The 13,837-nt window shown below is 39.5% G+C and overlaps 1 protein-coding gene across 1 annotated transcript; it reads left to right on the top strand.

Annotated features, from left to right (window-relative positions):
* Positions 1 to 1,567: 1,567 nt before the first annotated feature.
* Positions 1,568 to 5,666, top strand: LOC102710466 (bidirectional sugar transporter SWEET4). Its single transcript, XM_006647131.3, has 5 exons — positions 1,568 to 1,859; positions 2,197 to 2,233; positions 2,321 to 2,699; positions 3,401 to 3,520; positions 4,970 to 5,666. The coding sequence occupies exons 1-5, from the start codon at positions 1,817 to 1,819 to the stop codon at positions 5,156 to 5,158; spliced, it is 768 nt and encodes a 255-aa protein (XP_006647194.1). The 5' UTR covers positions 1,568 to 1,816; the 3' UTR covers positions 5,159 to 5,666.
* Positions 5,667 to 13,837: the final 8,171 nt, after the last annotated feature.

Here is a 13,837-nt window from a genome sequence, read left to right as displayed (position 1 = left end):
ATAAGCTTCTCTCTGCAATGAGTAGGATGTTTTTTATATATTGAATTGACGATGAATAAGAAGGTCGACCCCGTTCCTTTTTCTCTGTCGTACTTCCTCATCTAAACACTATAAAAGTCACAATTGACACCTTATAGGTAGTTATATTTAGAACATAATTTGAATATAAATATATCTTTGGAAGGAGTTAAAAGTACCAGGGGATAGAATGTTTTTAAACAAATAATTTCCAAAAAATATATTGACAATTAAGATCGGACATGGAGAAAATCTAATGGTCTTATTGCTTAACGCATGTTAAATTTTTAGTTATAATTGCATAGAATAATTAATGATAAGTCGGTACAATGAAAGGATTACGAAATGATAAGTTTTTCAAATAAAAAATATTAATGACGTTATCATTTAGATTTTTAAGGAAAAAACAAAACAATATATTTGCAAAAAAGTAATTTATTAATAAAAAATTATGTGTATGTAATATAGTGATCTAAAAGGAAAAGCTGAAAAATAAACTATGATTATGATGAAAGACTCAAAATCAACTCGAAAATTGAAATAGAAATAAAAATTTAACTTTATAAGTAGAAGCATAAGCAAAAATGAAATGATGAGGGCATAAGATATTAATATGTAAGCCTACTGCGTGGAGATTTTGCTATATATCTATATATGGTGACGTCCAGTTTGTCGTGGTCCATTTATTATTTATACTCCAATTAATCCATATCTCGAAATTGAAATCCAAATAATGTATACAACTCTCAAAAAAAGGGTGAAAAAATCGAATCTTAAAAATATGTGTGTAAACAATAAATGGACAGCATCTGCCACTATTACACAATTTTAATTTCACGGATCGAGAGATTCGGTGCTGCAAGGGATGTGCAATGCATGCATGATCCTAATTCATGGATTTTTTTTTTGTGAATTATGCGAGATATCTGCGCTCTGTTGGCATCCCAGCTAGTGTAAATTAAGCATGCGAGTTGCATACGCTTATACAATGGATAGCATAACACCAGTGCCACACTACCACTACTAGAGTAGTACTGCTACGACGCGTAATGAGGGTGGGGCCCACGTGGGGTGGGGCCTGGGTACGTTACGGCGGGTGATCCGGGGCGTCCGTGGCGGGATCCGACGGCCAGGAGCGCGCTCGTCCGCGTTCTTTGGGAGGCAGGCGGTTACCCGCACGAGAACGCGCGACGAGGAGGACGGTGGGACGGACGGATCGACACGGCGACCTCATTTACTCCAGCCTCCTTCCCTTTTTTCTCCCTCGAATATTATATTACTATTAATCATATTTCTGTCACAAGAAAACAAAAAAAAAATAATTATTTGTTTATTGTGGCGGGAAGAAGGTGGAAAAAAAAAGGGGAAATAGGAGGCGAGGAGAGGAGAGGAGAAAAGGACGAGGGGGGTCAGCAGGGCGACGCACCGCGGTTGCATCCGCGACCCCGGGCCGATGGTTGATGATGGATGATAGAGGCAGGCAGGGTGGTGGTGTGGTGCGGGCGCCCACCAAAGGTTTTCTCTGCTCTCTCTCGATCGTTGCCTGCCCAGGCTGCGGGAGCGAGGGAGGGCGTCGTCTATTTAAGACCACCTTCGTCTCTCGCCCTCATCGCATCACCCAACCCATCCCTCCTTCCATCCTTCCTTCGCTCGCTCGTCTGTCTCACGTACTTTGCTCCCTCCGCCGTGCGTTGCTCGGTCTCGTCTCTCCCCACGCCGGCGACAAGCGAGCGCGCGCGCGTCCGTTCGTTCTCGCGAGGGAGAGGTTCCAGTCCCCAGTCCCCGTGCCCCGGCCACCATGGTCTCGCCGGACACCATCCGCACCGCCATCGGCGTCGTCGGTGCGTGCCCCTCCTCCTCCTCCTCGTCCCTACCCACACTCTACTCCCTTCTAGTCCATGCCCACCCTCTTCTTCAACTTCTTTTTTTTTCTTTTTGGTTTCTTCGGTTGCGCGGCGTGTGTGAGGCCTCACCAACCTCTCAGTGTCCCCCCCTGTCTGTCAAATGCACAGATTGTCGCAAGGATTATAATTTAATTCCTTCTCTCTCTCGCTCTTGGAGATTTAATTCCCAAGTCGTTTTCATCTGCTGTTGCGTTCGTCTTCTTTGCTTCGTTTGCTGCTCACCCTCACGCTGCCTTTGGAGGATTGTACTGACTTGCCCTCTCCCGTCTTGCAGGCAATGGAACCGCCCTCGTGCTCTTCCTCTCCCCAGTGTAAGTTACCATCACAACGGATCATCGATGAACTCTGAGGAAGAAACTGCGACTGATTGTTCATGGATGGTGATGTGGGTGGTGCAGGCCGACGTTCATACGGATCTGGAAGAAGGGGTCGGTGGAGCAATACTCGGCGGTGCCGTACGTGGCGACGCTGCTCAACTGCATGATGTGGGTGCTGTACGGCCTCCCCGCCGTCCATCCGCACAGCATGCTCGTCATCACCATCAACGGCACCGGCATGGCCATCGAGCTCACCTACCTCGCCCTCTTCCTCGCCTTCTCCCTCGGCGCCGTCCGCCGCCGCGTCCTCCTCCTCCTCGCCGCCGAGGTCGCCTTCGTCGCCGCCGTCGCCGCCCTCGTCCTCACCCTCGCCCACACCCACGAGCGCCGCTCCATGATCGTCGGCATCCTCTGCGTCCTCTTCGGCACCGGCATGTACGCCGCCCCCCTCTCCGTCATGGTACGTATCCTCCACTAGTAGTAGTAGTAGTATTTATTACACGCGACCAAGATTGAGTGATTAGTATTTAATCCACTCGATTAATTATGTCAATTAATTAACCTAGGTGGTTTGTCGGTATCGTCATCATCAACTGGATGATTAAAAAAACAAATGGTTTGCTTCATTCTTTTGACACTGGATGGAATGAAATAATCATATGAAAAGAACGGGGGACTATTTTAGTCTTTGATTACTTAATTACTATTCGATTGACCATGAGTCCGTTTCCGTCCAACATGATCAACTTTGGTTGGATAAAAGAAACAAACACACTCCCAAAAAAAATTTAAACAATTTAGAAGAAAAAAAATAGAGCAGGCACACATGCATGATCAATTCCTTTCTTTATCTGCTTCAACACCCCACGCTCTGCCCTGCCAAATCTTCCGCTGCTTTCGCTGTTCTTCCTTTCGCTTTTGCTTCCAATGATTTGGCTTTTCTCCCACCACAGTTTAATTTTTTTTTTCTGGTCCCCTTTGAAACCAAGAAAGCTATAGCTGTTGGTACCAGTAGTACTGCTTCTTGTCCTAGGAGTTGGGCATGCTCTGTTTCTTGCTGAAAATTCCATGGATCGATGTGAATTTGTTCATACTGTTTTTGCCATGTTGATTACTGCTAGTACTAATTAGCATGTGTTGCATAATTTTTTTTCTGTTCAGAAAATGGTGATCCAGACTAAGAGCGTGGAGTACATGCCCCTCTTCCTGTCCCTGGCGTCACTGGTCAACGGCATCTGCTGGACAGCCTACGCCCTCATCCGCTTCGACCTATACATCACTGTAAGCCTTCCATCTTCTAATCACTTTTTACTGCCTCTGTTTTTACTGCACTTACCAACCTTGATCACCAAGCTTTGAGTTAGCAGTAACAGTAGTAGTTAACTAATAAGTCTCAAGTTAGCACTCCTACCACTAATAGTAAAGAGGCCAATGATACTGAGGCTCTGAACTAACTAGACTCCACTTGATGGCCACTTAATTAATTGCTTCTAGAAGCCTAACCTTAGCACTAGGATGAAGATCACACAAAAGGCTTGGAGATCTCCTCCACCTAAATTCCTAATGATAGTATACTACTACTTTCCAGTTTGGAGTACTTAGCAGAGTACTGGTATCATGAGAGTTTACCAAGGCAGGTGAAGCAATCTGGTCAGTGCAAGTGCATGCAAAGCGTTAAGGAGGTTGCTGCTATTGTTGCCACACGCCACATGGCCGCGCCCCATCTTGCTTGCTGCTGCTCTCGTCTCATCTCATGCCATGGCACAAGCACAACCGAACTGGAAGCCAAGAAACTTGGGAGTGCACACATACGTGCAAGAGCGTGATCCATTGCCCATATATGGTTAGTCGTCACTCGCAAGCGATGAGCACAAGAGGTGGTTGCGTTTGGATTGGGATCGCCAATGGATGAGCTTAGGTTTAGTACTAGTAGTAGCTGCTGCTGCTGCGTCTGCATGGCCACAAGAAGGCCAGAACAAGTTGGTACCTACCAGCAATGCGTGCAGCTCCAGCGCTTTGGTTTGTCTCGCGTTTGCAGTGCAGTGTGTCTGTGCTGGGGCCATGGCGCTGAGTGCCCGTGACACGCCCGGCTCGTGGCCGTGGGAAGTTAAGGTGCGTGCAGCAAACCGCAATCTGGTCACTGCAAGTGCATGCACCTGCGTTTTGTCAGGCCGGCCGGACGACGGTCAGAAGTACTAGGCAACCGTGGCCGTGAAATCGATTTCACGGACGCAGATGAGCCAATAGACTGATCGGCGTGGATGGGTCAATCTCAATCTGCGGCAGTGGCAGATTGGCGTTCCCGATGCTGCAACTTGTGGTGTGGGGAGGGGGCGTGATCAAATCATGCTGTTGATGGTGTGCAAGGCGACGGACGCGGGCGAGCAAGCGGACAGATGCCATCACTGCAGCGCGGCTCCGGCTGCTTGCATCACTGGCCTATCCTATCCGATGCTGCTGCCGCTGCCACACGCTTGTAACTCCGCTCCACGCCACGCCGCGCCGCGCCGCACTTTGCACCGGCGCGTGATGATGCAGGCCCGGACAGCGCGGCCGCACCTAATTGTAGTACTCCTCGACGCTGTAGTAGTAGTAGTAGTGGCAGTACCATGTGATTTTGATCTGTCATTAACGATTGGTTTCTTGCAGCTAAAAATGTCTTAACCCGGATGGATCTGTACTATGAATCTGAATCTGATAGTTGTGTTCTTGGATGTGATTATGCCACAGATCCCGAACGGGCTTGGGGTGATGTTCGCGGTGGCGCAGCTGATCCTGTACGCCATCTACTACAAGTCGACGCAGGAGATCCTGGAGGCGCGCAAGCGCAAGGCCGTCGCCATGACCGAGGTCGTCGTCGACTCCGGCGACGCCAAGAACAACCCCTCCTCCGGCGCCGCCGCCAACGGCCACTACTAGCTCGCTCGAGTCAGATGGCATCCTTCCAGGCCTTGCTGACTAGCAAACGGGAGAAGCTGCTACTCTGTTATTACTACCCTACTAGCTAATTAGTCCCAAAGGGATACTACATCATTACATGTCTCGATGCAATTAGCTAATCTAATTACCACTATCATCACCCTGCCTAATCCGCTGCTGTTGATTAGTATGGCAGAGAGCCAAGAGAGAACAAATTGAGCTGCACTCTTATATAACTTGAGGAGGTGCAGTGCTATTGTCTGTCCCATGGGGGGTAAACTGTCTTTACAGGAAGAGGGCCTAGCTGCTCTTGTTGTTAAAACAGCTAGCCCTACTTTTTATTTTTATTTTTTCCCCTTATTATCCTGCTATGCTTTTCGATCTACTGGTGTATTACTTCCCTGCTTTTCTTGCGTTCCTGTACCTGCCGTAATGTAATTTGGAGGCCATCCAGATGGTGCTGGGGATTATGATACCTGGAAAATGAAGAAAAAAAGATTTAAAAATATCTTTGATGTTGTCCCGTTCTGCTTTCAAGTTTCTCTTGTGTTTATCTATTATGGTGATATGGCCTGTTGATTCTGGGTACCAGCCAGAAGCTTGTGATTATTGTAATCAGGGTTTTTTTTAAAAAAAAGGGCAAACGACATTTATAAACAAATAATAATTTATGAATAAAGCTTTTATATATGCATTAATATTGATCTAAAAGTCAGAGTTAAAAATAAACTATAATAAAAAATCTCAAAATCAAGTCTAAATTTAATATTAAAAATTTAAATTTTGGCTAAGCCCAAAGATAAGGTGCCTAAGAGCATCCCTAGTAGAACATCCTTCAAAATAGAGGATGAAGATCCCTAACAGAACATCCTTCGTCTTGAAAATAGAGTATGAAGGATAAAAATTGAGCTCCAACAAAATATTCATCATATCCTCTACTTTTGGATGTTATTTATATTAGAAGAGAAACTTCATATTTAGATGTTCTTTTTTATTTTCTAAAGAGATATGGAGGATGTCATATATGAATGATTTGCTATCGTAAAAAAGATATGGAGAATGAAACTGTTTTAGATGATCAGATATGGACGATCAAATTTAAATGAGTTGCCAGAATGCTCTAAAAACAATTTCACAGGACGGACGAAACTGGAGAATCAAGAACAAAGAAAGGCAAGGAACGAAATCAAATGGCATGAGATGAAGCCCGAGCAGGGCGTCATTGATTGATTCAGACATGGCATGGGATCCTCCCGAATAGTGCTGACGATTCGTTTTTGTCATCACGCAAGCACACATGGTTAATGCCCCAGTCAACTTTGTAAAAAGGTGTCCATGGAAGCACTGTTTGATTAGGAGGTAACAATCTCTGCGACCACGAGCAAATCATAACTAACCGGAAGAACACCCATCCCTATTGCCTTGGCAGTTCAGTCACTGTCTGTCTGGTCCTGCAGATTAAATTGGGCTCGTTCCCAAACGACCTGTGAAAATTTTTCTCCTCTTTTCCCATAGGCATGTTTTTTTTAACGGTTAAACAATATTTTTCTTAAAAAACATTATATATAAAAGTTGTTGTAAAAAATCAGATTAATCAATTTTCAAGTTTGTAAAAACTAATATATAATTAATTATGTGTTAATAATTTTCTTAGTGGTGTTCTCCGGTGTATTTTACTTGCAATAGAATTTTAATCGATACCGTTGATCTATTTTTATCGGACGACTGTGATTAAATTATTCTACCAATAATGTTATGCGTAGTAAAAATTTGAAGGGGTAATATCATCCTTTTATGTGATATTTATTGAAAAACAAAACTAAAAAATACTACTAATCAATTAATTAACAAAGTAAAAAAAATACTCTTTTAATCGATGTTTGAGATTAGTTCCAGTAGTAGTATAATTTTTTTTTAAAATGCACCGAAGAGAGACCTATTTTGTAATGTGCGCTGATTAGAGTCGCCGACACCATCAGCTGCGAACTAGCCCATTGGCTCTCTACCAATCCATCCAGTACGATCCAGGCAGTCTGATGGTGATGACTAATCAGGTCGTGGGGGGTTGCTTAACTGAACTGATCATCCCAGCTCAAGGAACAGAACGCCGTGATGAACCAAAACTCACCCATTTGGAAAAGCCGGCACAACCGTCCAGCCAAAGAGTAGGGGACATGCAGGTTGTCGCCCTTGGTATTATTGTTCAGAGAGAGAGAGAGAGAGACCAAAGACAAGTTGAGATGATACATCACCTGACAAATGCTTGATGCACACTGTGAGATGATAGAAAACACTAAATTGCATGGGTTGTATTCATGGGAGGAGCAGAGTTTGCTGGTTGGTTTGTTCCTTTGATGAATTTGTCACTTCAGTTTGGGTTTTGTTGGTATGATCAGCCCTCATCTTCGGTCAAGTCCTAGCGTTTGATTGATGGTAACCATTTGGATGGCTGCCACTTTTGACGGAAGTTGTTTGTTCACGATGACCGTGTGTTAGTTTTCTCTGGGTTTTAGTTGAGTTTCCTATCATATTAAGCATGTCTTAGATGAAGATTGTATCCTAAATTTAGTTGGAAATATACGTATATGGTAAAAAATTGCACAATATCAACAGTACCATGTATTAAACTATTGATGGCAAATCTTAGCCTTTATCTTTTGACTTTTTCCCTAGAAAAACCAAACGATATATTTATAAATAAAAATTAATTTATGAATAAAACTTTTATATACATATTCATAAAAATCTAAAAGTAAAGACTAAAAAATAAACTATGATAAAAAACATACAAAATCAACTACAAATTTAAGATTGCAAAATTTAAGGTTTAGCTTATTAGCATAAACAGAAGCAAAAAATATACTACATTTTTTTAGGTAAACAGGAATAGATAACGACCTTGCTCCATCTTACCTCTTGAATTATTATATGTTTTATATATTTTCTAGCTTTTAATAAATAAATCAGAGGATAGAGATGAGCATTAATAACCCATAATTATTATGCCCAATTTTAAATCATGCGTGCAAGGAACATGCAAATAAATATTACACCTTTTTAAAATAAATAAATGGTTTTGTAATGATATATTTTAATATATAAAAATAGCATTAAAATGTTTTGAATTTCAAATATATGTGTTTTCCTTAATCAGTTAAGTGAATATAGTATGAATTTGATATTTTATGGCAATTGTGAATTATATGGATTTGAGCACATATTTTATATTTTCATTCATGATATGTAGATAGATATGATTTTCAATATTTCATGTATTTTCTCATGGTCATCCTAACTTGGAAAAAAGACAAGAAAATCTTCCTAAACTACAGATAATTCAAAATTTCAAAGTAGACTTTGATTACAAACATAATAAGCTTATGTTATAATTTGGATGCAGAAATACTAATTCAAAATTTAACATTTTTTTATTTTATGGTTTATGGATTTATTACTCAAATAAAAGAAACATTTTTGCATTTTCTTTAGATTACAAGACCTTCGTTCAATAGAATTTACATAACCATAAGTGATTTGAGCAATACGGACCATTAGATCAAGAGGCAACATTCAATAACTTGGTGTACCATAAAAAAGTCCATAGATAATACTATGAAAAATCATAATATCTTTCTATTTTCTAATTTATACATGCTTTTTTATGCCCATACTAGACAATATTGGCTAACTAAGGGTGTGTTTAGTTGGCTAGATAGGGCAGCCTAGGAAGAAACTATTCCATGAAGATGTTGGATAGATGTATCCGATCAAATTGGCTATATGAGCTCATCCACCTTCACAACAGTGATCATTAGTTATTATTTAGTAATAATTAGCGTGTTTTATCATTAATTGGTAATTACCAAATTTAAATTACTGTTTATTAGTGATGATAGATATATTTTATTGTTAATATGTACTAATTAGGACACGACCTATGTTGATTAACTAATAATATTATTTATTATTTATTAGTAATCAAATATGCTCGTTCTATCCATCCAACCAAACATAAATCTGTATCACCATATCCCTAAAAATATGGATGACTATATCCCATCCCATCTTAAACCCAACCAAACACACCCTAAGATGACACTCTCTGGTCCTTGGCATCAAGTTAAAAAAGAGAGAGTTAACTAAATAAGGGTATATGGATCTTATTTGTTTTTATTTTTTTTAAAAAAACCCAAATTTCTAAGACCTTGCATCTTTTCAAAGAAACAATGATCGAACCAGGCAGCTTTTTCTAAAATTCCAAATACCAAACATTACACAAAAGAAAATAAAAGCAACTCCTCCAATCAAAAGATTCACATTCCAGAGGCTGCCTTTGTTTGCATCTGCACTACCGGCGCCTGCCCCGAATCTGGACGTGGCGACCAACCACACGGGAAACCTGAAAAGCTCGATGATCCATGCATCCACCTTATAGCTATAGCATTTGGCAGATCGATCGAGCCTACCACCATCACCACCACCACCACACTGTGTTGAACACTTCAACCAGGAGACGATTCACTTCAGACGAGGACGACGACAGGAAGCGCAAACACACCTAACCACTACTACTAGAGTAATACCTCCGTCCCAAAAAAAATACATTTTTTACTATTTATATTAAACGATTGATCATCTCTTTTATTTAAAAACTTTTACGATAAGCATTTTATTGTTATTAGATGATAAAATATAAATAATATTTTACGTGTGAGCTTTTTTTCTAACTTTTTCATAAAATTATCAGATAAGACAAACGGTCTAATGTTGGATACAGAAATCTACAAATACAGTCAAATTTAGAACCGTGTTAGTACATCATATCTGTGTCATCTGCAGTGTTCTTCTGGCCTTGCATTGGATTGCCGCAGCGAATTTGTTCTCCAGCGTGCAGGTGTGTGTGGTGTGTGGGAGCTTAGCTGATGAGGTGACAACCGCATCTGCCAACTTTGGGGGCACTAGGCGGCCGGCCAGAATGATTGTGATTCCAAATCCATCTCTCGCTTGCTTTTTTTTTTTCTTTTTGAAATATTTTTCGGAGTCTCGTGTTCTTTCCTTCACAAAATGAGCACACATTTTTAGTGTTAAAGGTGCCAACTATGGAGGGGTTTTGATACATTGGAGGGTGAGTGCGCACGTGTGCCTACGGTGTATCCCTCCGATTAGGAGGGTATGGACGGAATTTGAATAGGAGGCTTCCCACAGTTCACATGGATGATGTAGCAGGTGTTGTGGAATTGTTCGATTATGGTTGTGGTGGTTCCGAATATGTTAGATGAAAAATTTTCTCTTCTAAATAAAATGTTAATATTATATATTATCATTATTTATTGGTGAATTCATCAAATGCTAAAACAGGCTCCTAACTACCTCGATGAAAAGAAGCTAGTATTAGGGTATCTCAATTGCCTTTTTTCTTTTCACAAAAGTAAACACCACAAAATGTGTCTATGTTGCATATTTTTTAGGGGATATGTGTTGATTTTGTGGGAAGAGAATTTTGGGTGCGATTTATGCTTCTTTGCGATATTGGGAAGAAATAATGCAAGCATTGCTTTGGATATGGCAAAGTATCATATTCTTGTCAGGATGCAATGTTAGGAGCAGTCAGTTTGTGTTTGTTCGTTTCCAACTTTGACGAGTCATGTCAATGTAAAGAAGTTCATCTGATCACGCTAATCTACACGCACCACTACACCAGGCATGTAGCCGAGGCCCTGAGAAATTAATTTCCTGTTCCAGGAGACAATTATAATTATGTGTAGATGTTGATGCATGTTTCATGTTTCTTAACAAGAAATTTCTGATTCATTGTCAGTGTTAAATATCTTTCTTTACAGAAAATTGCTCTTATATAATTTAGGTACCAAAAATTTTAATGTAAAATTCTGATACCTAAATTTTTACCCTGAAAAATATGGTTATTTAAGATACTTTTTCAAAAATATTAAAAAAACTCCATATATATGGGGTGCAATGTGCACTTTTCAGCCTCGGACAAATCAGGTGGTTTTGGTGACGTGGTATTTACGAGATCGGCAATAATTTTTACTGTAAAATAAAAATAACTCAAAAAATTTCTACCTCTAGGAAATGTTTTATAACCTAAACAAATTTGTAAGAGCTAACGCCTGCAGTAAGAAGTCCATAAATTAGAATGAATAAAACTTAGTTGGGGAGAGGGTGAAACTATCTTTACTTTAGTCGTATTTATATCGAGGTTCTAAGTAGTCCAACATGCAACAATGACTTTTTTTATAATTGTTTTGGTTCAGTTAGTAATCTTTACAATTCAAATATATACACCATGGTTGAAATTGCATTTGGCTTAAAATGATAAAATTACCTTGTGACATATCAATGTCTTTGAAAGTACTAAAAATCTGGACCTATAATAGATTAAAGTTTATTCAGCGCAAACAAAAACGTGTCTAGATTTTTGAACTGCCTTTTGCTATCTATCGTTCTTTTTATTCCGCGCGGCCAAATTTACTCAGCTTTGAGAAAACGAACCATTTAAGAATTCATTACTCCGTCCATCTATTACAAAACATTTTAGTTTTATCTAGATTCATGTATAGATAATATATATTATTTATATGCATGTTTAAATTCAATAATATTTAACGTAATTTAACAAATGGTATAAAGTTTTGCCGTGTGAAACGAAACGAAGATAAATTTTTAAGACTACGTAATATCCAAAATTAAACTGATTTTTTTTTCAGGCATTCGGAAAAGCTGGAAGATAAATAATCCAGGGTCGTGAAATTGAAGAGCTCTTTGACACTTGTTCCTGTGTTTGTGCTCGTCGATGGAAATACAGTTATGCAAACAGAATTAACGAGCGAACTTTCTAATTCACGAATTAACGCTAGCGAGCTGGCGCGGCATATTTGTATTTCATTTCCATTTTTCACTTTTGGGCTATGAACCTTAATTTCCCTTTTGGACGTATTTCTATTTCATTTCCCTTTCTGATTTTGGCTTGGGACCAACATGATGGCTGTCTAGAGATGGGCCATGGACGCACGGCATATATTTTTTTTCTTTGTTTTTTGAGGAAGGCTGATTTAGGCCTAACTGTTGTTTTGGCTAGATTATTCTCGGCTCTTTTATTGACTTTTGCGCGTATGCTTTTAAATTACTGAATGACTGAATGGTGTTTTCTTTACGAATACTGTTTAATAGCTATAAAAATCAGATTATCTTTTTATCTTTTATTAACAACAAGAGCACAGCCAATGAGACCTGTTGTATTTTTAGTAACTTATATTTTGAAATTTTTACAACTGATGAGTACAAAATTTATATATGTAAAGAATATGTGTACAAAGTTTATGTGGCAAAAAGTTTCCAGTCATTAAGATTTTCAATTTATGGATAAACTTTTTTCACTTTTTAGATCAACGTTTGTGTATGTAATGTAAAGTTTATTAATTTTGCAATTGAAAGTATATAAATTTAGATGCAAATGTTTACCACTGTAACTATCTTGTATTAATAAAATTAAAATATATCCACTTAAAGAGATACAACATACATATAAGGCGTTGGCTAGAGAATATGTGTTGGGTTAAAGATGAATTACACATAAAGAATGTTTGGTGCTAATTAATACAAACACGTGTAATATTATCCGAAACATGTATTTTCTTTCGGAACTGGTATACGTCCGACTAATATGTACGACGCATGTACGACTCAATACACCACGTCCCACAACGATGACGTCGCAGACTTGGTGTCGTACATCGCCGGTCGGACGTATAGCATTTTCTATTTTCTTCATATTTTAATAGTTTATGTCTTTGATCTTATAATTTCAAACACTCAAACGTGTTATAAAAATCGACGACAACATATATTAAAATAGGGAGCAGAGTGGTGATTAAGTAGTTTCCTGTACGTGGAAGGCGTCAGAAAGAGAGGCAGAACGACATGCTTCAGCGGGCGCGTGAGCCAGCCTGCACGTGATGACGTGAACGCTCGCGCATTAGGAATTAACGTGCAGGGTTAGGCACACGCACACACGCATTACTAACCTACGCTCCCTCCCTGCTACTAGTGTTTACGAGTGACCATGTGCGTGCTTGGGTTTGGTTTCTGTATTTAATTTACGCACCTGCTACCTCCACTCCACACATGCATGCCCATACTGTATGCCGCATTGCGTCACGTGCTGGTTCGTCACAATCGTTTCAAAAGCTGACCCAAACGGTACATAGCTTTTGAGAATCTATAGTTACAGATTTTAGAAAATAAACTATGAATCCAGAAGCTGGAAAAACTGGGTTTAGGAACTTTTCAAGATTCTTAGAGGCTAGCTACTTCTCAGAATCTAAAGCTCCCCAAACAGGCCCAAAGACTACTTCCTCGTGTATTGAAGATGTTTTGAATTTATCAAAATTCATTAATGAATCTCTCTCTATATATAATTCGTTAGCATCTTTAGTTATGAATGTACAGAAGGTTATAATATCACGTAGTTTGAAATAGAGACATTACTACCGTTTTATATCATACAATGTTCTAACTATCACTAATATATAAAACAAGCTCGTTAATAAATGAATCAATTAGTGCCAAAATGATAAAACATCTTATACTACTCCATCCGGTCAAAATATTTGTTTTTTAGACAAGATTTGATTAAACTTATAAAATTTCAACAGATAA

This window comes from Oryza brachyantha, chromosome 2 (assembly GCF_000231095.2).
Source record: "Oryza brachyantha chromosome 2, ObraRS2, whole genome shotgun sequence".
Taxonomy (NCBI): Eukaryota; Viridiplantae; Streptophyta; class Magnoliopsida; order Poales; family Poaceae; genus Oryza; species Oryza brachyantha.
The sequence above is the reverse complement of the archived record's forward strand: the minus strand, read 5'-3'. Positions and strand labels throughout refer to the sequence as shown.